Genomic DNA, 27,815 nt, shown 5'->3' on the forward strand with positions numbered 1-27,815 from the left:
GAGAGAAAGAGGCAGAGGGAGAAGCAGGCTCCCAAGAAGCAGGGAGCCCGATGCGGGACTCGATCCCAGGACCCTGGGATCATGACCTGAGCCGAAGGCAGACGCTTAACCATCTGAGCCACCCAGGCACCCTAAAGGGGACTCTTTAAATGGAAAGGAAAGACCATAAGTAAGAGTAACAAAAGTAGAAAGCACAAAAGCAGAAAAATAAGTACATCTGTGAAAATCAGTGAAAGGACTCACAAAATATAACACCATATAACCTAAAATGTGCCAAGATGAGGAATTCAAAGGATGGGTTCAACTTAAGTGACCATCAACTTAATATAGACTTATATATGCAGAAGACTGCTATATACAAACCTAATGGTAACCACAAATCAAGAACCAGCAATAGATATGCAAAAATAAAGAGAAAGGAATCCAAGTATATCATGAAAGAAGGCCAGCTTATTGTGAGAGGAGAGGGCAAGAGAAGGAACAAAGAACTACAAAAACGACCATAAAACAAGTAACAAAATGGTAATAAATACATATCTTTCAATAATTACTCTGAATGTAAATGGACTAAAAACTCCAATCAAAGACATAGGGTGACGGAAAAAATAAGAAAGCAAGACCCATCTATATGCTGCCTATAAGAGACTCATTTTAGATGTAAAAAGAGCTGCAGATTGAAAGTGAGAAGATGGAGAAATATTTATCATGAAATGGAAGACAAAAGAAAAGCCAGAGTAGCAATACTTATATCAGAAAAAAATAGACTTTAAAACAAAGACTGTAACAAGAGCTAAAGAAGGACACTACATAATAATAAAAGGCACAATCCAACAAGAAGATACAACAATTGTAAATATTTATACACCCAACATAGGGCACCCAAATACACAAAGCAGTTAATAAAAAACATAAAGGAGGTAACTGATAGTAATACAATAAAAGTAAGGGACTGTAACACCTCATTTACATCAACAGACAGATCATCCACACAGAAAATCAATAAGGAAACAGTGGCTTTGAATGACACATTGGACCCATATGGATTTAACATATATATTTAGAACATTCCAACCTAAAACAGCAGAATACACATTCTTTTCAAGTGCACGTTGAACATTCTCCAGAATAGATCACATATTAGACCACAAAACAAGTCTCAACAAATTCAAAATGATCAAAGTCATACCAGGCATCTTTTCTGACCACAATGCTATGAAACTAGAAATCAGCCACAAGAAAAAACATGGGAAGAGCACACATATATGGAGGTTAAATAACGTGCTACTAAACAATGAGTGTGTCAAATAAGAAATCAAAGAGGAAATTAAAAAATACATGGAGACGAATGAAAATGAAAATACAACAGTCCAAATCTTTGGGATGTAGCAAAAGCAGGGAGATTCTAAGTGGGTTCCATGATGGAAGTTTATCACCATATAGGCTTACCTCAAGAAGCAAGAAAATTTTCAAACAAACTAACCTTACACCTAAAGGAGCTAGAAAAAGAACAACAAACAAAACTCCAAAACAGTAGAAAGAAGGAAACAATAAATATCAGAGCAGAAATAAATGAAATAGAAACTAAAAATAAAATAGATCAATGACACCAGGAACCGATTGTGGAAAAGATCAACAAAATTGATAAGTCTTTAGCCAGATTCATAAAAAAAAAAAAAAAAAGTGAGAGAGAGGGGGCTCAAATAAACAAAATCAGAAATGAAAGAGGAGTAATAATAATCAACACCACAGAAATACAGAGGATTGTTAGAGAATATTATGAAAAATTATATACAAACAAATTGTACAACCTAGAAGAAATGGATAAATTCCTAGAAACATATGACTTCTCAAAACCAAACCAAGAAGAAATAGAAAATTTGAACAGACTGAGTACCAGCAATGAAATTGAGTCAGTAATCAAAAACCTCCCAAGAAAGAAACTCCAGGACCAGAGAGCTTCACAGGTGAATTCTACCAAACATGTAAAGGAGAGTTAATACTTATACTTTGCAAATTATTCCAAAAAAATAGAAGAGGAAGGCAAACTTCCAAATTCATTCTATGAAGCCAGCATTACTCTGATACCAAACCCAGATAAAGACACTAGAAAGAGAACTACAGGCCAATACCTCTGATGAACATACTTGCAAAAATCCTCAACAAAATACTAGCAAACTGAATCCAACAACACATTACAAAAACCAATCACCACAATCAAGTAGGATTTATCCCTGAGTTGCAAGGGTGGTTCAATATTCACAAATCAATCAATGTGCTACATCACAATGTGGTCACATCAGTAGGAGAAAGCATTAAAAAATATCATTTCAGTAGACACAGAAAAAACATTTGACAAAGTAAAAAATCCATTCATGATAAAAGCCCTCAAAAGGTAGGTTCAGAGGAAAACAACCTCAACATAATAAAGGCCATACATGAAAAAAAACCCAGTGAAAATCATCCTCAATAGGGAAAAACTGAGAGCTTTCCTCCTAAGTTCAGGAGCAAGACAAGGATATCCACTCTTACCACTTTTATTCAACATAGTTCTGGAAGTCCTAGCCACAGCAGTCAGACAAAAATAAGAGCATCCAAATTGATAAGAAAGAAGTAAAACTTTCACTATTTGCAAATGACACAATACTCTTACATATAGAAAACCCTAAAAACACTCTACCAAAAAACCTAATAGAACTGATAAATGAATTCAGTGAAGTCACAGGATACAAAATCAATGTACAGAAATCTGTTGCATTTCTATACACTAATACTAAGGCCCCAGAAAGAGAAATTAAGAAAATAATCTCATTTATAATTGTACCAAAAAGTAAAAATACCTAGGAATAAACTTAACCAAGGAGGTGAAAGACATGTACTCTGAAAATTATAAAACACTGATAAAAGAAATTGAAGAGGACACAAACAATTAATAAGACAGACATTCCATGCTCATGGATTGGAGAACACATAGATTGTTAAAAGGCCCAAACTTTCTTTTTTTATTATTATGTTATGTTAATCACCATACATTATATCATTAGTTTCTGATGTAGTGTTCCATGTTTCATTCTTTGCATATAAAACCCAGTGCTCCATGCAGTACATGCCCTCTTTAATACCCATCACCAGGCTAACCCATCCCCCTACCCCCCGCCCCTCTAGAAACCTCAGTTTGTTTCTCAGAGTCCATATTCTCTCATGGTTCATCTCTCCCTCCGATTTTGCCCCCTTCATTCTTTCCTTCCTGCTATCTTCTTCTTCTTTTTTAAAACATATAATGTATTATTTCTTTCAGAGGTACAGCTCTGTGATTCAACAGTCTTACACAATTCACAGCAATCACCATAACACATACCCTCCCCAATGTTTATCACCCAGCCACCCCATCCCTCCCACCCCCCACCACTCCAGCAACCCTGTTTGTTTCCTGAGATTAAGAATTCCTCATATCAGTGAGGTCATATGATACATGTCTTTCTCTGATTGATTTATTTTGCTCAGCATAATACCCTCCAGTTCCATCCACATCATTGCAAATGGCAAGATCTCATTCCTTTTGATGGCTGCATAATATTCCATTGTATATATATACCACTTCTTCTTCATCCATTCATCTGTCAATGGACATCTTGGCTCTTTTCACAGTTTGGCTATTGTGGACATTGCTGCTATAAACATCGGGGTGCACGTACCCCTTCGGATCCCTACATTTGTATCTTTCGGGTAAATACCCAGTAGTGCAATGGCTGGGTCGTATGGTAGCTCTATTTTCAACTTTTTGAGGAACCTCCATACTGTTTTCCAGAGTGGCTGCACCAGCTTGCATTCCCACCAACAGTGTAGGAGGGTTCCCCTTTCTCCTCATCCCTGCCAACATCTGTCGTTTCCTGACTTGTTAATTTTAGCCATTCTGACTGGTGTAAGGTGGTATCTCACTCAGGTTTTGATATAGATTTCCCAACGCTGAGTGCTATTGAGCAATTTTTCATGTGTCTGTTGGCCATTTGGATGTCTTCTTTGGAAAAATGTCTGTTCATGTCTTAAGCCCATTTCTTGATTGGATCATTTGTTCTTTGGGTGTTGAGTTTGATAAGTTCTTTATAGATTTTGGATACTAGCCCTTTCTCTGATATGTCACTTGCAAATATCTTCTCCGGTTCCGTCAGTTGTCTTTTGATTTTGTTGAGTGTTTCTTTTGCTGTGCAAAAGATTTTATCTTGATGAAGTCCCAATAGTTCACTTTTGCCCTTGCTTCCCATGCCTTTTGCGATTTTCTAGGAAGAAGTTGCTGCACCTGAGGTCGAAGAGGTTGCTGCCTGTGTTCTCCTTTAGGATTTGGATGGACTCCTGTCTCACATTGAGGTCTTTCAACCATTTGGAGTCTATTTTTGTGTGTGGTGTAAGGAAATAGTCCAGTTTCATTTTTGCATGTGGCTGTCCAATTTTCCCAACACCATTTGCTGAAGAGACTGTCTTTTTTCCATTGGACATTCTTTCCTGCTTTGTCAAAGATGAGTTGACCATATAGTTGAGGGTCCATTTCTGGGCTCTCTGTTCCATTGATCTATGTGTCTGTTTTTGTGCCAGTATCATACTGTCTTGATGATGACAGCTTTGGAATAGAGCTGGAAGTCCGGAATTGTGATGCCACCAGCCTTGCTTTTCTTTTTCAACATTCCTCTGGCAAATTGGGGTCTTTTCTGGTTCCATACAAATTTTAGGATTATTTGTTCCATTTCTTTGAAAAAAGTTGACAGTATATTGATAGGGATTGCATTGAATGTCTAGATTTCTCTAGGTAGCATTGACATCTTCACAATATTTGTTCCTCCAATCCATGAGCATGGAACTTTCTTCCATTTCTGTGTGTCTTCCTCAATTTCTTTCATGAGTGTTTTATAGTTTTCTGAGTACAGATCCTTTGCTTCTTTGGTTAGATTTATTCCTAGGTATCTTATGGTTTTGGGTGCAATTGTAAATGGGATCAACTCCTTAATTTCTCTGTCTTCTATCTGTTGTTGGTGTATAGGAATGCCACTGATTTCTGTGCATTGATTTTATATCCTGCCACTTGACTGAATTCCTGTATGAGTTCTAGCAGTTTTGGGGTGGAGTGTTTTGGGTTTTCCACAAAAAAATATCATATCATCTGCAAACAGTGAGAGTTTGACTTCTTTGCCGATTTGGATGCCTTTTATTTCTTTTTGTTGTCTGACTGCTGCACCTAGGACTTCTAATGCTATGTTGAATAGCAGTGGTGATAGTGGACATCCCTGCTGTGTTCCTGACCTTAGGGGGGAAAGCTCTGTTTTTCCCCATTGAGAATGATATTCGCTATGGGTTTTTCATAGATGGCTTTTATGATATTGAGGTATGTACCTCTATCCCTATACTCTGAAGATTTTTGATCAAGAAAGGATGGTGTACTTTGTCAAATGCCTTTTCTGCATCTATTGAGAGAATCATATGGTCTTGTTCTTTCTTTTATTAATGTATTGTATCACATTGATTGATTAGCGCATGTTGAACGAACCTTGCAGCCAAGGGATAAATCCCACTTGGCCGTGGTGAATAATCCTTTTAATGTACTCTTGGATCCTATTGGCTAGTATTTTGGTGAAAATTTTTGCATCCATGGTCTTCAGGGATATTGCTCTGTAATTCTTTTTGATGTGGAATTTGTCTGCTTTTGGGATCAAGGTAATGGTGGCCTCTTAAAACGAGTTTGGAAGTTTTCCTTCCATTTCTATTTTTTTTGAACAGTTTCAGAAGAATCGGTATTAATTCTTCTTGAAATGTTTGGTAGAATTCCCCTGGGAAGCCATCTGGTCCTGGGCTTTTGTTTGTTGGGAGTTTTTGATGACTGCTTCAGTTTCCTTAGTGGTTATAGGACTGCTCAGGTTTTCTATTTCTTCCTGGTTCAGTTTTGGTAGTTGATACATCTCTAGGAATGCATCCATTTCTTCCAGGTTATCTAATTTGCTGGCATAGAGTTGCTCATAATATGTTCTTATAATTGATTGTATTTCTTGGTGTTTGTTGTGATCTTTCCTCTTTCATTCATGATTTTGTTGATTTGGGTCATTTCTCTTTTCTTTTTGATAAGTCTGGCCAGGGGTTTATCAATCTTGTTAATTCTTTCAAAGAACCAGCTCCTAGTTTCGTCAATCTGTTCTACTCTTCTTTTGGTTTCTATTTCATTGATTTCTGCTCTGATCTTTATTTCTCTTCTCCTGCTGGGTTTAGGCTTTATTTGCTGTTTTTTTTTCCAGTTCCTTTAGGTGTAGGGTTAGGTTGTGTACTTGAGACCTTTCTTGTTTCTTGAGAAAGGCTTGCATTGCTATATAAATTCCTCTTAGGACTGCCTTTGCTGCATCCCAAAGATTTCGAACACTTGTGTTTTCATTTTCATTGGTTTCCATGAATTTTTTTAATTCTTCTTTAATTTCCTGGTTGACCCATTCATTCTTTAATAGGATGCTCTTTAGCCTCCATGTATTTGAGTTCTTTCTGATTTTCCTCTTGTGATTGAGTTTTAGTTTCAAAGCATTATGGTCTGAAAATATGCAGGGAATGATCCCAATCTTTTGGTACCAGCTGAGACCTGATTTGTGACCTAGGATGTGATCTATTCTGGAGAATGTCCCATGGGCAGTAGAGAAGAATGTGTATTTTGTTGCTTTGGGATGCAATGTTCTGAATATGTCTGTGAAGTCCATTTGGTCCAGTGTGTCATTTAAAGTCTTTATTTCCTTGTTGATCTTTTGCTCAGATGATCTGTCCATTTCAGTGAGGGGGGTGATAAAGTCCCCCACTATTATTGTATTATTGTCGATGTGTTTCTTTGCTTTTGTTATTCATTGGCTATATAAGTGGCTGCTCCCTTGTTAGGGGCATAGATATTTACAATTGTTAGATCTTCTTGTTGGATAGACTCTTTAAGTAGGATATAGTGTCCTTCCTCATCTCTTATTATAGTCTTTGGTTTAAAATCTAATTTGTCTGATATAGGGATTGTCACCCCAGCTTTCTTTTGGTGTCCATTAGCATGGTAAATGGTTTTTTACCCCCTCATTTTCAATCTGGGGGTGTCTTTGGGTCTAAAATGAGTCTCTTGCAGACAGCATATTGTTGGGTCTTGTTTTTTAATACAATCTGATAGCCTGTGTCTTTTGATTGGGGCATTTAGCCCATTTACATTTAGAGTAACTATTGAAAGATATGAATTTAGTGCCATTGTATTGCCTGTAAGGTGACTGTTACTGTATATTGTCTGTGTTCCTTTCTGCTCCATGTTACATTTAGGCTTTCTCTTTGTTTAGAGGACCCCTTTCAATATTTCTTGGAGGGCTGGTTTCGTGTTTGCAAATTCCTTTAGTTTTTGTTTGTCCTGGAAGCTTTTTATCTCTCCTTCTATTTTCAATGACAGCCTAGCTGGATAGAGTATTCTTGGCTGCATACTTTTCTCATTTAGTGCTCTGAATATATCATGCCAGTCTTTTCTGTCCTGCCAGGTCTCTGTGGATAGGTCTGTTGCCAATCGAATGTTTCTACCATTGTAAGTTACAGATGTCTTCTCCCGAGCTGCTTTCAGGAATTTTCTCTTTGTCTCTGACACTCATAAGTTTTACTATTAGTTGTCAGGGTGTTGACCTATTTTTATTGATTTTGAGAGGTGTTCTCTCTGCCTCCTGGATTTTGATGCCTGTTTCCTTCCCCAAATTAGGGAAGTTCTCTGCTATAATTTGCTCCAATATACCTTCTGACCCTCTCTGTCTTTCTTCTTCCTCTGGGATATCAATTATTCTAATATTGTTTCATCTTATGGTATCACTTATCTCTGAAATTCTGCCCTCGTGATCCAGTAGTTGTTTATCTCTCTTTTTCTCAGCTTCTTTATTTTCCATCATTTGGTCTTCTATCTCACTGATTCTTTCTTCTGCCTCATTTATCCTAGCAGTTAGAGCCCCCATTTTTTATTGCACCTCATTAATAGCCTTTTTGATTTTGACTTGGTTAGATTTTAGTTCTTTTCTTTCTCCAGAAAGGGTTTTTCTAATATAGTCCATGCTTTTTTCAAGCCCAGCTAGTATCTTTCAAATCATCATTCTGAACTCTAGTTCCGACATCTTACTAATGTCCGTAGTGATTAGGTTGCTGGCAGTTGATATTGCCTATTGTTCTTTTTTTGAGGTGATTTTTTCCGTCTTGTCATTTTGTCCAGAGGAGAACATATGAATGAGAGAACAAAATGCTAACAGGGTAACAATGACCCCAGAAAAATATGCACTAAACAAATCAGAAGAGACCTGAAATTGGGGGAAAAGAAAGGGAAAGAAAGAAGAAGGAAAAAAAAGACAAAGAATAAGAAAAACAATCAAACAGAAACAACAACAATAACAACAACAATAAAAAAAAAAAACAGAATATGATCAAATATGATCAGGCTGGTGCATAGATCAGGGCCACACACTAGATTTGGGGCGTATTTTGGTCTGTTAGTAGAAAGTGCCTCCCAAAATTTTAAAGAAAGATAAACTTATATATGTACAAAAACAAGGGTTAATACAATGAAGGGGTGGAATATGACTGTAAAGATGAAAAGTATAAAAGATTTTAAAAAAGGAATTGATAAGATAAGAAGTTGGTTGAAAAAAGAAAGAACAGGATTAAAAAAAAAAAGAGAGAGAGAATGTGATCAGGCAGGAGACTAGAACAAAGCCATACACTAGAGATTTAGGGTATATTTTGGTCTGTTAGAAGAAACTGTACCCCAAAATTTTAAAGAGGATATATATATCCTTATATATATACCAAAAATAAGGTTAACTACTATGAAGGGGCAGAATATGACTCTAAAACTGAAAAATAAAAAAGATTTTTTTACAAAAGGGATTGATAAGATTTTGGTTGAAAAAGAGTAAAAGAAAAACTAAAAAAAAAAAAAAAGAAAGTTAAAAGAAAAAAATTATCTTTGAAGGTCCAAAGAATCATGGGGAAAAAAGCCATGAATTCTATGTGCAGTATTCCCCTAGCGCTGGAGTGCTACTGTTCTCATTGATCCGTAAACTTGGTCTTGGCTGGCTGTTCTTCCCGATCTTCTGGGGGAGGGGCCTGTTGCCGTGGGTCTCAAATGTCTTTGCCAGAGGCAGAATTGCCCCGCCCTTGCTGGGTCTGGGCTAAGTAATCTGCTCGGGTTTGCTCTCAGGAGCTTGTTCCCTGCAAGCTTTCCGTACAGCTTTGGAGGACGAGAGTGAAAATGGCAGCCTCCCAATCTCCGCCCCAGAGGAGCCGAGAACTTGGGGCCCCACTCCTCAGGGAGCCCCCAGAGAAAAACAGTCAATCACTCCCGTCTCCCCAGTCTCCAGCCGCACTCTGTGCTCACGTGGCCTGTGACCGAGCGTTTCTATCTCTGGCACACAACCCCATTTGGAGTCCCCAAACCCAGCAGGTTCCTGCTGTGCGCTCCCTGGCCGCTCCTCCTGGGGGAGGAAGGGGAGTCTCCCTGGATCTGCCGCTTGTTGGGTCCCTGTTGGAAGAGCAGTGGCTCGACTGTGCTGCGGATCACGGTTTATGGCCACCCCAAGCTAAGAGCCCACTCCTTGGCTCCATCTTTTTAGCCAGCTTCCCTTTCCTGAAACCTGGGAACTCTGCTGCACTCAGGCACCCCTGGTCTTTCTGTGACCCTGAGGGTCCCGAGACCACACTGTTCCAGAGAGGGTTCCACCCCCGCTTAGCCACTGGAGCGAAGTCCCTCAGCAGAGCCAACTTCTAAAAGTTCCGATTTTGTGATCTGCTGCTCTATCACTTGCCAGTAGCGGCTGATGGAGGCCCCCTCCCCTGCCGTCTATCTTCCCGAATATCGCCTCAGATTCACTCTTCCACACGTCCTACTTTCCAGAAAGTGGTTGCTTTTCTGTTCAGAGAGTTGCTGCTATTCTTTTCTTTGATCTCCTGTTGAGTTCGTAGGTGTTCAGAATGGTTTGATCCCTATGTAGCTGAATTCCTGAGACCAGATGAAATTTAGGTCTCCTACTCCTCCTCCATCTTCCTCCTCCCCCCTTAAAATGTCCATACTACCCAAATTTAATTCAATCCCTATCAAAATACCACCATCATTTTTCACAGAGCTAGAACAAACAATCCTCAAATTTATATGGAACCACAAAACACCCCAAATAGCCAAAGCATCCTCAAAAAAAAAAGCTGGAGGTATCACAATTCCAAATTTCAAGTTATATTACAAAGCCGTAGTAACAAAAATAGTATGGCACTCAATGGAACATAGTAGAAAGCCCAGAAACTAACCTAAGATTATCCGGTCAATTACTCTTCAATGAAGGAAGCAAGAATATGGAATGGGAAAAAGATAAGTCTCTTCAACAATTGGTGTTGGGAAAACTGGACATCTACATGCAAAAGAATAAAACTGAACCACTTTTCTTACACCATCACAAAAATAAACTCAAAATGTGTTAAAGTCCTAAATGTGAGAACTGAAACCATAAAAATCCTAGAAGAAAACACAGGCAGTAATTTCTCTGACGTCAGCCATAACAACTTTTTCTACATATGTCTCCTAAGGCAAGGGAAGCAAAAGCAAAAATAAACTATTGGGGCTACATCAAAATAAAAAGTCTCTACACAGCAAAATCAACAAAATCAACAAAACTAGAAGACAACCTACTGAATGGCAAATGACATATCAGATAAAGCATTAGTATCCAAAATATAAAAAGAAATTATAAAACAACACCCAAAAACCAAACAATCCAATTAAAAATGGGCAGAAGACATGAACAGACATTTTTCCAAAGAAGACATACAGATGGCCAACAGACATGAAAAGATGCTCAACATCACTCATCGTCAGGGAAATGCAAATCAAAACCACAATGAGATATCACCTCACACCTACCAGAATGGCAAGAAACAAGAAACAAGTGTTGATGAGGAGGTAGAGAAAAAGGAACACTCATGTACTTTTGGTGAGAATGCAAAGTGGTGCACTTCTGTGGAAGACAGTATGGAGGTTCCTCAAAAAATTAAAAATACAACAACCTTATGATCCAGTAATCATACTCCTGAATATTTACCCAAAGAATGTAAGAACACTAAGTCAAAAGGATATGTGCACCTCTTTGTTTATTGCAGCATTATTTACAATAGCCATATATTGAAGTGGCATAAGTGCCCATTAATGATGGATGGATAAAAAAGATGTGGTATATATTCAGCCATAAAAAAAGAATGAAATCTTGTTATTTGCAATGATATGAATGGATCTAGGGAGTATAATGCTTAGTGAAATAAGTTAGTCAGAGAAAGACAAATATCATATGATTTCACTCTTATGTGGAATTTAAGAAAGAAAACAAATTAACATAGGGAAAAAAAGAGACAAACCAAGAAACTACAGAGAATAAACTGATGGTTACTGGAGGGGAGGTGAGTGGGGGTTATGAGTGAAATAGGTGTTTGGGATTAAAGAGTACACTTATCATGATGAGCATTGAGTAATGCATAAAATTGTTAAATCATTACATTATACACCTGAAACTAATAACACTGTATGTTAACTGTAATGGAATTAAAATGAAAAACTTAATTTAAAAAATTCACTTAACCCACAATTGTATGTTAGGAAATTTATCACTGATGAGCAAGAATAAAACAAAGTTTTATCTGTGAAGATATTCAAAACAGAATTGATTATGATAACAAAGAATAGGAAGCAACATACACGTCCAAAAAAGGTAAAATAGTGATATATCTACATGTTGTAGGTATAAATATATTCTATTTTGAAAGAATAACTAGTGGCCTGGTAAAACGTTCACAACATATTATGAAAAATGAAAGGTAAGACACAATGAGATTAAAATTTTTGTTAACAAGTATATATGTATCATGAGAGGAAGGGAAAATGTAAGAAAACACACCAAATTTTGATCAGTGGTTATTTCTGGGTAGCAAACTTATGAGTTACTTTTATATTTTATTCTTTTACTTTTATATTTCCCTTTGAATATATATTTATATAGTCAGAAAAATAGTAATTTTTAAAAAATAAAATGGGAAGTCAACATTTTGCACTGTGTATCACAGGAAGCCACCTTCTGTGAAAGAAATTTTGAAATGAGGTAGATTAAAGTCAATTTAGTGTATTTGCAACTGCAAACTAAGAATTTTATGCAAATAAGGGCTGAACATGTAGATGACCATTTTTTATTATGTTATGTTAATCACCGTACATTACATCATTAGTTTTTGATGTAGTGTTCCATGATTCATTGTTTGCGTATAACACCCAGTGCTCCATTCAGTACGTGCCCTCTTTAATACCCATCACCAGGCTAACCCATCCCCCACCCCCTCCCCTCTAGAACCCTCAGTTTGTTTCTCAGAGTCCATAGTCTCTCATGGTTCATCTCCCCCTCCGATTTTCCCCCCTTCATTTTTCCCTTCCTACTATCTTCTTCTTCTCTTAAGATATAATGTATTATTTGTTTCAGAGGTACAGTAGATGACCATTTTTTTAAAGATTTTATTTATTTGACAGAGAGAGAGAGCAAACACAAGCAGGGGGAGCAGCAGGGAGAGAGAGAAGCAGACTCCCCACTGAGCAGAGAGCCTGTCGTGGGGCTCAATCCCAGGACCCTTAACCGACTGAGCCACCCAGGTGCCCCTTGATGACCATTTGATGACCAAAATGCTCTGATTTCTGACATCAAGGACCTGACAAGAAGAATGATCAGAGGTGGAACCAGACAGAAATAAGATATGGCTCTTGAACACTACGAACCAGAGAGACATTTTTCCTTCATCTAAGAAGGTGGATGCAATTCTTAAGGCCACTAGCTAAAGAGGTTTTAGAAGAGATAACTGGCAGTCTTGCCCCAGTCTTTTTGAGGCCCCCAATTTACTGAATATTATCCTATCTTTCCCCACTGTAACTCTGCACACAAGGTGCACATATCAAATAGAAATACAAGGCCTACTTAATAAGTTCAGTGTGCACAATACATCACCCACTGGAGTTGAACCCTGAGCTCTGTGCATAATCTGAGTGGCTGCACACCAACCCTTTCAGTCAGGCAGATGTCCTGATGATGATGATTAGTTCCAGGGGTAGAATTTAGTGATTCATCAGTTGCATATATCACCCAGTGCTCATCACATCACATGCCCTCCTTAATGCCCATCACCCAATTACCCCATCCCCCCACTCCTCTCCCCTCCAGCAAGCCTCAGTTTGTTTCCTAGAGTTAATAGTCTCTTATGTTTTGCCTCCCTCTCTATTTTCATCTAATTTTATTTTTCCTTCCCTTCCCCTATGTTCATCTGTTTTGTTTCTTAAATTCCACATATGAGTGAATTCATATGGTATTTGTTTCTCTCTGACTTATTTCACTTAGCATAATACCCTCTAGTTCCATCCACATCATTGCAAATGGCAAGATTTCATTCTTTTGGATGGCTGAGTAATACTCCATTGTGTATATATATATATATATATATATATATATATATACCACATCTTCTTTATCCATTCATCTGTTGATGGACATCTGGGCTTTTTCCATATTCCTGATTACTGTGTCAAAGTTACACTGGAGAAAATATCCAACCAGCATGTATTGTTGCCCTAAAAACCTTCTAATCTTTTATGATATTAATATCAGGCCTCTCAAGCCTACTTGTGAGACCAACCAGTGCTGTTAAATGGCCATGAGAGTCCCTGCTGTTGAGTCCAGCTAGGGCTGCCAACAGGTAGAGGGCCAGTGTATCATATGCTTGGCTAACCAAAGGAGGAGACCAGGGACAAGTGAATAACAGCCCTCCGGCTCTACAGAAATTGGCAATCCAGTCCAAATGAGGAAGCCCTGGAATTTGGGGGTGCAAGTCTATATCTCTTGTTGTTGCCCCTCTTAGGGCACTTGCCTCTGAACCCCTTTCTTAGCTGTGCTCCAGGTATGAACCCTCACTGACTCTGCAGCAAAGATGAGATGATGAGGTGGGTATACTGCTAAGGCCACTGCTGAATTTGCTATAGTGAATGCTGTTCTCATTAAGAAAACTCTTGTTTAAGTGATAGGATTATTCCTTATATGTTTAGCAGAGGCTGATGATGTCTATCTAAACAGGCAGATAGTGGTCAATTGCTAAGTTTCAGATCCCGTCTCTTAGCTGTGGGGGAAGCAACGTGCCAGAGTCCTGCTGAGAGATGCACGTTCAGTGTCCCCACGGCTCACTGTCCAGTCTCATCCCTCCGTCCCATGCCCAAGTCTTCCAGGAGTATTTATTAATAAATGTTAGTGTCCCAAAAAAATTGTCAAGAATTATTAGCCACTCATGAACAACAGTAATGGTCAGCATAATAAGTCTTCCAAAATTCAGTGTTATATGTAGAGACTGATGTTGATTCTTACCTGGGTATGACAGCTGGGGTTTTCTCCCCTAGCCCAGCCCAGCCCAGCCAAGTAGTACCCTGCAGAAGCCCGAGGTCACAGCCTCCACAGGCTGCAGGTCACTCTGCCTCTCAGGCAGAGCTGCTGTTCCAAATCTTAAGCAGGGCTGGTTCTGAGAATCATCGCTATGTATACACGTGCTGTGAGTTTATAGTCCAAAAACTTTGACAGAAATCTTGTTCAACACCAAATGAATGTCAGTTCATTTTAGCAGCACCATTTTATGAGGATCACCAATGTCCATTCTGCCCATTCATCTGCTTCCAAAGTGCAGTGGTGCCATATGAAAACAGGCAAGCTGGGAGTCAGGACCCCAGCAAGGGCCCTGCTCCCTTGGAGCAGGTTCTCCTTTGCAAGAGGAAGCACTGGCAGCTCTTCCCCATGCTGGGCCTCATCTCTGTACTGCCCTCCTGATAGGTGCCCACACATGAATGCCTGTTCCCTATCAGCAATATTCCTGGGTCCTTTCCAGTGCAGGCTTTTTCACTGGGCAGCCTAGTAGGGGGTGTTCAGACTCTCATTAAGCACCCCAGTCATAGATAGTCAAGGCACAAATCACTGTTAGAATTTTCAAGAGAACAACATAAAACACCCAGCAAGCCCACAACAATTTCTTGACCCCTAGACTCAATCGGAATTATTCAGAATATCTGAATCATGCTCTGTGTTATGAAGCTAATCCCAGCAATAAATTTTTAATGTGTTTTTTTTTTAGCTAAGCTCACCGACACTAACGTCTAATTGCTAAAAATATGCTTATCCTAGTGCTTAACAGTTTGCATTGCTATTTTTTTTAATTAAGTGAGTTAAGGGATTAAACAAACAGAAATTTAAAATGAGTTTTAAAGTACCTGAAAAATTCCATGAAAGAGAATCCATATCCATGCTGCTCTGCAATTCCTGCACAAACAACATTTGCTGATGCTCCAATCAGTGTCCCATTGCCTGGAATCAAAATTTTAAAAGTAAAATAAAATCTCAGTTTATCTTGGTGGTAGGCTTCTGTTCTCTTTCGTTCTGTAATATTCGGATCATCTCACAGCCTTTTGATTTGATGATTACTTTACAGGTACTATCAAAGTGATTGCTTTGCAAATATCTGCAGAAAACAAAACACTGACAACCAGAAAATAAATTTTCTGCTTGTAAGTACTGTAATTCACTTACAGATAAGACTATGACTGCTCTATGTGATAGAAAAGAGGAAATGCTAAGGAGAATTGGCAAATCACTGTGGCACATGATGGCATCTATCTTTTAGAGGAAAATGTAAGCCAGACAAACAACCATAGGAGAGAATAGGTGTTTTCAGAACAGCGGACTTGGGATCTCAGATAAGAACCACCTTCCTCAGGACTCCAGGCCTGGACACCCACCAGAAAACACTGTCTGTCTGTGGATGGAAGGATGGATGCAAACAAAGAGGATAATAAAATGCCTCTCTGTGTGAGCCTTTTTAACAGTGTATATGATCTGTGGGGAATCATAACCTGCACATGCATACATACTGTTGAGGCCTCATGGTAAGGGATGTGGCCCAAGGCCAGCCCCCAACATGGTGACTAATTCAGGGAAGGGTGAATTTGCTTGATGAAACCAATCAGCATCTGTTAACCCCCAACCACAGAGGTCAGGGTTCAGGAATAGGCACATGACCCAGGCTCAGCCAATTTTACTCAGCTCTGACATGTGTGCATAAACCACTAAGGAAAAGACTCTGTTTCCTAAGGACTGGTGAACTGTAAGACACAAATCTGGAGCTTCCTACTGCATGTTGACACAAGGGAGCAGCCTCCCTGAAATTGGACAATAAAAGTAACAGAGCAGGAGGAGGGGGACCCAGGGTGAAGTCCTGGGTGCATAAGCTGAGCCCCTAAGTGCTGCCTTTTCTGAGAACCCAGCACCATTTTATCTCTGGGTCTTCTGGAGCACTGAGCATGGAGAGAAGTGCAGAATAAATAATCTCAGAGCAACGTGGACTTCTGGATTTCTCCACTAGAGGAGGCACACAGCCTGGGGTCTATTCCTCAGGAGAGGCCCTTGTAGAGGAGATGTCAGTGCAAATAACACTCCACTGAACACATGCTCCTGCTCCCCTCCTTCTTCGTGGTCCTTACCTACTCCTTGAAACATGGCAGGAAACACAACCTCCTGACAGGTATGCAGCCCAGACTGCCTGTGCAAAGGCTCATGAAAGCAAGCTCAAGCCTCATCTTATTCTCTCTGCTTTTCATCCATAGAAGACTTAGACTGAGTTTTTTTTTCAGTGAAAACCTCTGAAATAGCATGCTGCATCCATTTATAAGCTTGCTCGAAGGATGAAATATAGTTGAGGAATCAAAATTATAAGACATTGGATCTTAAGAACTCAGTAAAAACCTCAGGGTCTCCCCAGCACCCTGCAGCCACTAAGCCCAAGCTTTGTGATGGCAATGCCTCCCTGAGGTTGGCCCACTCTGTCTGTGGTCACTGTGTTTCTGATGTCCCATTTTTTTGACAGTCCCACTGTTTCTCAGTGCACTTCAGAGTATATGGCCCTATCCAGAGAATCAGGAAGGGCAGTGGAGGATTTGCCCATTACCAAGGGGAAAGAAGAGCATGACAGGCTGACACCAGGCTGTTGTGTGAAGGACAGATTTTAGGGTGGTGATAGAGGAAGCAGGGAGCCTGGCTGGGGGACACTTCAGGCTACAGGTGATACTAGCTTGCTCCAGGTGGTGTAGGAGGCAGATCAATGCTCCCTACACCAACTGCAAAGAAGTCCACGCCTTAATCCTTAGAACCTGTGGTTATGTCATTATGTTATGCTGTATGGCAAAGGAGACTTTGCAGAAGTAATTCAGGTTATGGACCCTGAGAGAGGGAGATTACCCTGGATTATCTGGGTGGACCACTGGATCACATGAACCCTTAAAAGCAGAAAACTTTCTCCAGCTGGAAGCAGAAGAGCAACCTTAAGGAGACAGTCAGAGAGATACCAAGGGGGTCAAAGAGAACCCAGTGGGGGTGAGGATAGTAGAAGAAATGGAGTGGGGAGAGTCAGAGAGATCACAGAGGGTCAGAGAGATGCTAGGAAATGAAATCTTGCCATTTGCAACAACACAGATGGAACTGGAGGGTATTATGCTGAGCGAAATAAGTCAATCAGAGAAAGACATATATCATATGACCTCACTGATATGAGGAATTCTTAAATCTCAGGAAACAAACTAAGGGTTGCTAGAGTGGTGGGGGGTGAGAGGGATGGGGTGGCTGGGTGATAGACATTGGGGAGGGTATGTACTATGGTGAGCACTGTAAATTGTGTAAGACTGCTGAATCACAGACCTGTACCTCCGAAACAAACAATACATTATATGTTAAAAAAAAGAAGAAGAAGAAGAAGATAGCAGGAAGGGAAGAATGAAGGGGAAAAAATCAGAGGGGGAGAGGAACCATGAGAGACTATGGACTCTGAGAAACAAACTGAGGGTTCTAGGGGGGGGGGGGCGGGGGGATGGGTTAGCCTGGTGATGGATATTAAACAGGGCACAAACTCCATGGAGCACTGGGTGTTACACACACACAATGAATCATGGAACACGACATCAAAAACTAATGATGTGGGGAGGCGCAAGATGGCGGAGGAGTAGGAGACCTAAATTTCATCTGGTCTCAGGAATTCAGCTGGATAGGGATCAAACCATTCTGGACACCTACGAACTCAACAGGAGATCAAAGAAAAGAATAGCAACAACTCTCTGAACAGAAAAGCGACCACTTTCTGGAAGGTAGGACGTGCGGAGAAGTGAATCCAAGGTGATATTTGGGAAGATAGGCCGTGGGGGAGGAGGCCTCCGTCAGCCGCTACTGGCAAGTGATAGAGCAGCAGATCACAAAATCGGAACTTTTAGAAGTCGGCTCTGCTGAGGGACTTCGCTCCAGTGGCTAAGTGGGGGGTGGAGCCCTCTCTGGGACAGTGTGGTCTCAGGACCCTCAGGGTCACAGAAAGACCAGGGGTGCCTGAGTGCAGCAGAGATCCCAGGTATCGGAGCGGGTAAGCCGGCTGCAGAGACAAAGCCGAGGAGCGGGCTTTCAGCTCCGGGTTGCCATAAACCATGATCCGTGGCACAGTCGGGCCACTGCTCCTCCAGCAGGGACCCAACAAGTGGCAGATCCAGGGAGACTCACCTTCCTGCCCTGGGAGGAGCAGCATGGGAACGCACCACAGGGATCTGCTGGGTTCAGAGACTCCACACGGGTCATGTGCCAGAGATAGTCACAGACCGGGTGAGCACGGAGTGCGGTGGGAGACTGGAGAGACAGGAGTGACTGACTGCTTTTCTCTGGGGGCTCACTGAGGAGTGGGGCCCGGAGTTCTCAGCTTCTCCGGGGTGGAGATTGGGAGGCCGCCATTTTCACTCTCGTCCTCCAAAGCTGTACGGAAAACTTACACGAAACAAAGGCTCCCGAGAGCAAAACTGAGCAAATTACTTAGACCCAGCAAGGGTGGGGCAATTCTACCTCCAGCAAAGACATTTGGGAACCACGACAACAGACCCCTCCCCCAGAAGATCAGGAAGAACACCCAGCCAAGACCAAGTTTACCGATCAATGAGAACAGTAGAATTTCATCGCTAGGGGAATACTGCACATAGAATTCATGGCTTTTTTACCATGATTCCTTAGTCATTCAAAGTTAATTTTTTTTCAACTTTCTTTTTCTTTTCTTTTTTTTTTTTTTGAATTTTTCTTTTTCCCTTTTCAACCAACATATTATCAATCCCTTTTGTAAAAAAATCTTTTTTATTTTTCATTTTTAGAGTCAACCTTATTTTTGGTATATATATATATATATATATATATATATATATATATATATATATATAATGTTGTTCTCTTTTTAAAATTTTGAGATACAGTTTCTTCTAACAGACCAAAATATACCCTAAATCTCTAGTGTATGGCTTTGTTCTAGTCTCCTGCCTGATCACATTCTCTCCATTTTTTTTTTTAAATCCTCTTCTTTCTTTTTTCAACCAACTTCTTATCTTATCAATTCCTTTTATAAAATCTTTTATACTTTTCATCTTTACAGTCAAATTCCATCCCTTCATTGTATTTACCCTTATTTTTGTACATATATAAGTTTTTCTTTATTTGAAATTTTGGGAAGCACTTTTTTCTAACAAACCAAAATATGCCGAAAATCTAGGGTGTGGCACGAATCTATGCATCAGCCTGATCATATTTGATCATATTCTGTTTTTTGTTTGTTTGTTTGCATCTTTTTTTTTCTTTTTTCTTTTCTTTTCTTTTCTCTTTTTTCTTTCTTTCCCTTTCTTTTTCCCCAGTTTCAGGTCTCTTCTGATTTGTTTAGCGTATATTTTTCTGGGGTCATTGTTACCCTGTTAGCATTTTGTTCTCTCATTCATCTATTCTCCTCTGGACAAAATGACAAGACAGAAAATATCACCTCAACAAAAAGAATAAGAGGCAGTACTGACTGCCAGGGACCTACTCAATACGGACATTAGTATGATGTTGGAACTAGAGTTCGGAATGATGATTTTAAAGATACTAGATGGGCTTGAAAAAACCATGGAAGATATTAGAGAAACCCTTTCTGGAGAAATAAAAGAACTAAAAACTAACCAAGTTGAAATAAAAAAGGCTATTAATGAGGACAATCAAAAATGGAGCCTCTAACTGCTAGGATAAATGAGGCAGAAGAAAGAATCAGTGAGATAGAAGACCAAATGATGGAAAATAAAGAAGCTGAGAAAAAGAGAGATAACTACTACTGGATCACGAGGGCAGAATTCAAGAGATAAGTGATATCATAACACAAAACAATATTAGAATAATTGGGTGCCAGTAGAAGAAAGAAAGAGGGGGCAGAAGGCATATTGGAGCAAATTATAGCAGAGAACTTCCCTAATTTGGGGAAGGAAACAGGCATCAAAATCCAAGAGGCAGAGAGAACCCCCCTCAAAATCAATAAAAATAGGTCAACAACCTGACATCTAATAGTAAAATTTAAAAGTCTCAGAGACAAAGAGAAAATCCTGAAAGAAGCTCGGGAGAAGAGATATGTAATCTACAATGTTAGAAACATTAGACTGGGAACAGACCTATCCACAGAGACCTGGCAGGCCAGAAAGGACTGGCATGGTATATTCAGAGCACTAAATGAGAAAAGTATGCAGCCAAGAATACTATATCCACCTAGGCTGTCATTGAAAATAGAAGGAGAGATAAAAAGCTTCCAGGACAAACAAAAACTAAAGGAATTTGCAAACACAAAACCAGCCCTACAAGAAATATTGAAAGGGGTCCTCTAAGCAAAGAGAGAGCCTAAAAGCAACATAGACCAGAAAGGAACACAGAGAATACACAGTAACAGTCACCTTACAGGCAATACAATGGCACTAAATTCATATCTTTCAACAGTTACCCTGAATGTAATGGGCTAAATGCCCCAATCAAAAGACACAAGCTATCAGACTGGATAAAAAAACAAGACCCATCGATATGCTGTCTGCAAGAGACTCATTTTAGACCCAAAGACACCCCCAATTGAAAGTGAGGGGGTGGAAAACCATTTACCATGCTAATGGACACCAAAAGAAAGCTGGGGTGACAATCCTTATATCAAACAAATTAGATTTTAAACCAAAGACTATAGTAAGAGATGAGGAAGGACACTATATTATACTTAAAGGGTCTATCCAACAAGAAGACCTAACAACTGTAAATATCTATGCCCCTAACAAGGGAGCAGCCACTTATATAAGCCAATTAATAATAAAAGCAAAGAAACACATCGACAACAACACAGTAATGGGGGACTTTAACACCCCCCTCACTGAAATTGACAGATCATCTAAGCAAAAGATCAACAAGGAAATAAAGACTTTAAATGACACACTGGACCAAATGGACTTCACAGACATATTCAGAACTTTCCATCCCAAAGCAACAGAATACACATTCTTCTCTACGGCCCATGGAACATTCTCCAGAATCGATCACATCCTAGGTCACATATCAGGTCTCAACTGGTACCAAAGATTGGGATCATTCCCTGCCTATTTTCAGACCACAATGCTTTGAAACGAGAACTCAATCACAAGAAGAAAGTCAGAAAGAACTCAGATACATGGAGGCTAAGAGCATCCTATTAAAGAATGAATGGGTCAACCAGGAAATTAAAGAAGAATTTAAAAAATTCATGGAAACCAAAGAAAATGAAAACACAAGTGTTTGAAATCTTTGGGATGCAGCAAAGGCAGTCCTAAGAGGAACATATATAGCAATGCAAACCTTTCTCAAGAAACAAGAAAGGTCTCAAATACACAACCTAACCCCACACCTAAAGGAGCTGGAGAAAGAACAGCAGAAAAAGCCTAAACCAAGGAGGAGAAGAGAAATAATAAAGATCAGAGCAGAAATCAATGAAATAGAAACCAAAAGAACAGTAGAACAGATCAACGAAACTAGGAGCTGGTTCTTTGAAAGAATTAACAAGATTGATAAACCCCTGGCCAGACTTATCAAAAAGAAAAGAGAAACGACCCAAATCAACAAAATCATGAATGAAAGAGGAGAGATCACAACCAACACCAAAGAAATAAAAACAATTATAAGAACATATTATGAGCAACTCTATGCCAGCAAATTAGATAACCTGGAAGAAATGGATGCATTCCTAGAGATGTATCAACTACCAAAACTGAACCAGGAAGAAATAGAAAACCTGAACAGACCTACAACCACTAAGGAAATTGAAGCAGTCATCAAAAATCTCCCAACAAACAAAAGCCCAGGGCCAGATGGCTTCCCAAGGGAATTCTACCAAACATTTAAAGAAGAATTAATACCTATTCTTCTGAAACTGTTCCAAAAAATAGAAATGGAAGGAAAACTTCCAAACTCATTTTATGAGGCCACCATTACCTTGATCCCAAAACCAGACAAAGACCCCATCAAAAAGGAGAATTACAGACCAATATCCTTGATGAACATGGATGCAAAAATTCTCACCAAAATACTAGCCAATAGGATCCAATAGTACATTAAAAAGATTTTTCACCACGACCAAGTGGGATTTATCGCTGGGCTGCAATGTTGGCTCAACATGTGCAAATCAATCAATATGAAACAATACATTAATAAAAGAAAGAACAAGAACCATATGATCCTCTCAATAGATGTAGAAAAAGCATTTGACAAAGTACAGCATCGTTTCTTGATTAAAACTCTTCAGAGTGTAGGGATAGAGGGTATGTACCTCATTATCATAAAAGCCATCTATGAAAAACCCACAGTGAATATCATTCTCAATGGGAAAATACTGAGAGCTTTCCCCCTAAGGTCAGGACTGTGGCAGGGATGTCCACTATCACCACTGCTTTTCAACATAGTATTAGAAGTCCTAGCCACAGCAATCAGACAGCAAAAAGAAAGAAAAGGCATCTGAATTGGCAAAGAAGTCAAACTCTCACTGTTTGCAGATGATATGATAGTTTATGTGGAAAACCCAAAAGACTCCACCCGAAAACTGCTAGAACTCATACAGGAATTCAGTAAAGTGGTAGGATATAAAATCAATGCACAGAAATCAGTGGCATTCCTATACACCAACAACAAGACAGAAGAAAGAGAAATGAAGGAGTCGATCCCATCTACAATTGCACCCAAAACCATAAGATACCTAGGAATAAATCTAACCAAAGACGCAAAGAATCTGTACTCAGAAAACTATAAAATACTCATGGAAGAAATTGAGGAAGACACAAAGAAATGGAAAAACGTTCCACGCTCATGGATTGGAGGAAAACATATTGTGAAGATGTCAATGCTACCTAGAGCAATCTACACATTCAATGCAATCCCTATCAAAACACCATCAACTGTTTTCAAAGAAATGGAACAAATAATCCTAAAATTTGTATGGAACCAGAAAAGACCCTGAATAGCCACAGGAATGTTGAAAAAGAAAAGCAAGGCTGGTGGCATCACAATTCCAGACTTCCAGCTCTATTACAAAGCTGTCATCATCAAGACAGTATGGTACTGGCACAAAAACAGACACATAGATCAATGGAACAGAATCGAGAGCCCAGAAATGGACCCTCAACTCTATGGTCAACTCATCTTCAACAAAGCAGGAAAGAATGTCTAGTGGAAAAGACAGTCTCTTCAACAAATGGTGTTGGGAAAATTGGACAGCCACATGCAGAAGAATGAAACTGGACCATTTCCTTACACCTCACACAAAAATAGACTCAAAATGGTTGAAAGACCTCAAAATCCTAGAGGAGAACACAGGCAGCAACCTTTTCTACTTTAGCTGCAGCAACTTCTTCCTAGAAACATCGCCAAAGGCAAGGGAAGCAAAGACAAAAATGAACTATTGGGACCTCATCAACATAAAAAGCTTTTGCACAGCAAAAGAAACAGTCAACAAAACCAAAAGACAACCGACAGAATGGGAGAAGATATTTGCAAATGACATATCAGATAAAGGGCTAGTACCTAAAATCTATAAAGAACTTATCAAACTCAACACCCAAAGAACAAATGATCCAATCAAGAAATGGGCTTAAGACATGAACAGACATTTTTCCAAAGAAGACATCCAAATGGCCAACAGACACATGAAAAAGTGTTCAACATCACTCGGCATTAGGGAAATCTAAATCAAAACCTCAATGAGATACCACCTCACACCAGTCAGAATGGCTAAAATTAACAAGTCAGGAAATGACAGATGTTGGCGGGGATGTGGAGAAAGGGGAATCCTCCCACACTGCTGGTGGGAATGCAAGCTGGTGCAGCCACTCTGGAAAACAGTATGGAGGTTCCTCAAAAAGTTGAAAATAGAGCTACCGTATGATCCAGCAATTGCACTTCTGGGTATTTACCCCAAAGATACAAATGGAGGGATCCGAAGGGGTATGTGCCCCCCGATGTTTATAGCAGCAATGTCCACAATAGCCAAACTATGGAAATAGCCAAGATGTCCATCAACAGATGAATGGATAAAGAAGAAGTGGTATATATATATACAATGGAATATTATGCAGCCATCAAAAGGAATGAGATCTTGTCATTTGCAATGATGTGGATGGAACTGGAGCTATTCTGCTAAGTGAAATAAGTCAATCAGAGAAAGACATGTATCATATGACCTCACTGATATGAGGAATTCTTAATCTCAGGAAACAAACTGAGGGTTGCTGGAGTGGTGGGGGGTAGGAGGGATGGGGTGGCTGGTGATAGACATTGGGGAGCATATGTGCTATGGTGATTGCTGTGAATTGTGTAAGACTGTTGAATCACAGACCTGTACCTCTGAAACAAATAATACATTATATGTTAAAAAAAAGAAGAAGAAGATAGCAGGAAGGGAAAATTGAATCAGGGGAAATCGGAGGGGGAGACGAACCTTAGAGACTATGGACTCTGAGAAACAAACTGTGGGTTCTGGAGTGGATGGGAGTGGGGGTATGGGTTAGCCTGGTGATGGGTATTAAAGAGGGCATATACTGCATGGAGCACTGGGTGTAGTACGCAAACAATGAATCATGGAACACTACATCAAAAACTAATGATATAATGTATGGTGATTAACATAATAAAAAGAAATAGCCAAGAAGAAAAAAAGAGAGAGAGAGAGAGAGAGAGATCCTAGGAGAGAACCCAAAGGGGAGTGGAGGTATCCCCACCATGAGCAGGATTCCACACTGTGTTGCTATCTCTGAGATTTGGGCCCAAGTGCCAGGACCAGAGAGTCCTTCGGAGCTAAAGGCAGCCCAGCTAACAGGCAGCAATGGATGGGGACCCACTCTTAGAGCTGCAAGGACCTGGATCCTAACAATAATCTGAGTGAGCTCAGAAGCAGACCCATCCCAGAGCTACCAGAAAGGAGCACAGCCTGGGGACACCTTGATCTTGGCCTCATGAGACTCTAAGTAGAGATGCAGCTGAGCCACCCTTACCTGGAAGACAAGAAACATGAGATAATAGATAAAGTTTGTCTATGTGTTATGGTAGTGACAGAAAGCTCATGCAGGTGTTCCCAGGATTCCAGGACCATTCTGAGACCTCTTGTCTCAGACACCCGCTAGAACTGAGTCTATATTTTCATCTCAATTCTGACATCTGTCTCTACCCCCCTCCCTGATATCCATTAGCTTCTTGCTAACTTCCCAACCCTAGGCAGCTCTCCTTTCCACCCCAGCAGGCTGCTCTCTGTGGACATATCAGCTCATGTCCTCTGGGGGCTCATGGGGAATCTATTCTTGGAGAGACAGGAGATGCATAGCAGGCATGAGGTCAGAGAGGCCAAGAGAAATGCTCAGAGGGCTGGGGTCACCAGGCCATGACCAGGTAGTAGGGTTTCCCCAAGGAAGAGGAGATTTAGGAGGCACCATGAGAATGAGAAGAAACAACCAGTTTCAACAAGGCATGGGGGCATATGCAGGCTGAGTGTGGGGTGATTTCTGCTAAAGGATTTGGGAAGGACAAGACCAGATGTCTGCTCAGTGTCTCCTCGGGGTCAGAGCACTGTGAATTGTGCAAGACTGTTGAATCACAGATCTGTACCTCTGAAACAAATAATACATTATATGTTAAAAAAAAAAAAAAAGAAGAAGAAGAAGAAGGGGTCAGAAGCATTCTAAAGGCTTGGCATCTCATCTTCACCATGACCCCTGAGATCCCCAGTGTCTCCATGAAGAAACTAAGGCACAGAAAGGCAACACACTGAAATGTCAGGGCTAGGAAGTGACAAGCCCAGGACTAGGATCAGCTGTTTTGACTCCAGAGGAGGATCAGAGAGGGCAAGATTCAATCTTTATGATATAGGCCCAAGGTCTTTCTGTAGACAGTCATGCAGAGCATCTAAAGGTATTGAGCAGGTGGTGATGTACAAATTCCACAGCAATGATGGCCCCAGACAGCCTCCTCTTGGTGCTGTCATACCAACATATCCATCACTTGACCCTGCCAGCCAGCTGGCTCCTGCTCTGGGTGAGGAGACCTGCCAGTGAGGTTCTACACCTTGGTGAGCCATCATGCCGTGCAATTGTTTCCCAAAGTCTGCCAAGGCCCATGATCCTCAGATGGCCCTGCCCTGCCAGCCTCCATTGCAGAGCATGTCCCTCAGTGTCTGGGTGGTATCTGCCATGCCACCCACAAACAATGCTACTCCAGGACTTGACATGGAGAGCTCTGCTCCTGGATAGCACGGAGCTTAACACGTGGCCCAGGGTCACATTCGGCAACCTGTGTGAGCTTTAAACTAAAAAGCAACACTTTACTTATCTCCTGTTAGGGATTAATGATTGAAAAATACCCCTTTCTTTCCAGTTGGTATGAATTCCTCAACTGCAATAGACCACTGGACAGAAAATGAAAGGCCCTTTCCATTTCCTGCCTCATGTTGCCAGGGTGCACTGGCTCATAGGTAAATTTGTTCCAGAGCACTTCTGGATTCAGGGAATGGAATGGGGAGATTTTCAAGGATCCAAGGGAAGGGGTAGCAGCTTGGTCTCCTGGCTTCATGACAACTCAGGCATTATGAGGAGGGGCTGGTGGGGAAAGAGGGGTAAAGTGAGGAGCCCCATTGCTCAAACTCTTTCCTTAGAGCGAAGACAAGGCAGAGAAATGAGCAAGGACTGGGCTGACTGCTCTCATGTAAGGCAGTTGTTCGGCTTTTGTACATCTGACTCCTAGCCACATTTTCAGGAATACAGCACAGATGGCATAATTGCTATTCCCCAAAAGCCTTTTCTACCCTGGGATATGTCCTCACAGCCTGACCGCCTTCCCCAAGACTTGCCTTTCAGTCACCCGTTTGCATGATGTCATTTGGCCTCCTGAACACCTCATAACCTGGGAAGTGGTGCATTAACTTATTAAGTTTCACTGAACACTGTTTCTTTTTTTTTTTAATTCTTTATTTAAATTCAATTTAGGTAACATATAGTGTATTATTAATTTCAGGGGTAGAATTTAGTGATTCATCAGTTGCATATAACACCCAGTGCTCATTAATTAAATGCCCTCCTTAATGCCCATCATCCAATTACCCCATCTCCCCAGTCACCTCCACTCCAGCAACCCTGTTTGTTTCCTAGAGTTCAGCATCTCCTGTGGTTTGCCTCCCTCTCTATTTTCATCTTATTTTATTTTCCCTTCCTTTCCCCTATGTTCATCTGTTTTGTTTCTTAAATTCCACATATGAGTGAAATCATATGGTATGTGTCTTTCTCTGACTGATTTAGCTTAGTGTAATACCCTCTAGTTCCATCCACATCATTGCAAATGGCAAGATTTCATTCTTTTGGATGGCTG

The 27,815-nt window shown here is 40.3% G+C and overlaps 1 protein-coding gene across 1 annotated transcript in view; it reads right to left on the reverse strand.

The window, feature by feature from the left end:
- The window catches only part of OCA2 (OCA2 melanosomal transmembrane protein), a 287,151-nt gene that overhangs the window by 143,011 nt on the left and 116,325 nt on the right, over positions 1-27,815 (reverse strand). Inside the window, exon 8 of the mRNA XM_032395393.1 lies at positions 15,323-15,416. Within this exon, the coding sequence (XP_032251284.1) occupies positions 15,323-15,416 (94 nt within the window). The remainder of the gene's footprint in view (positions 1-15,322; positions 15,417-27,815) is intronic.

This window comes from Phoca vitulina, unplaced genomic scaffold (genome assembly GCF_004348235.1).
Source record: "Phoca vitulina isolate PV1807 unplaced genomic scaffold, GSC_HSeal_1.0 scaffold84, whole genome shotgun sequence".
Classification (NCBI taxonomy): Eukaryota; Metazoa; Chordata; class Mammalia; order Carnivora; family Phocidae; genus Phoca; species Phoca vitulina.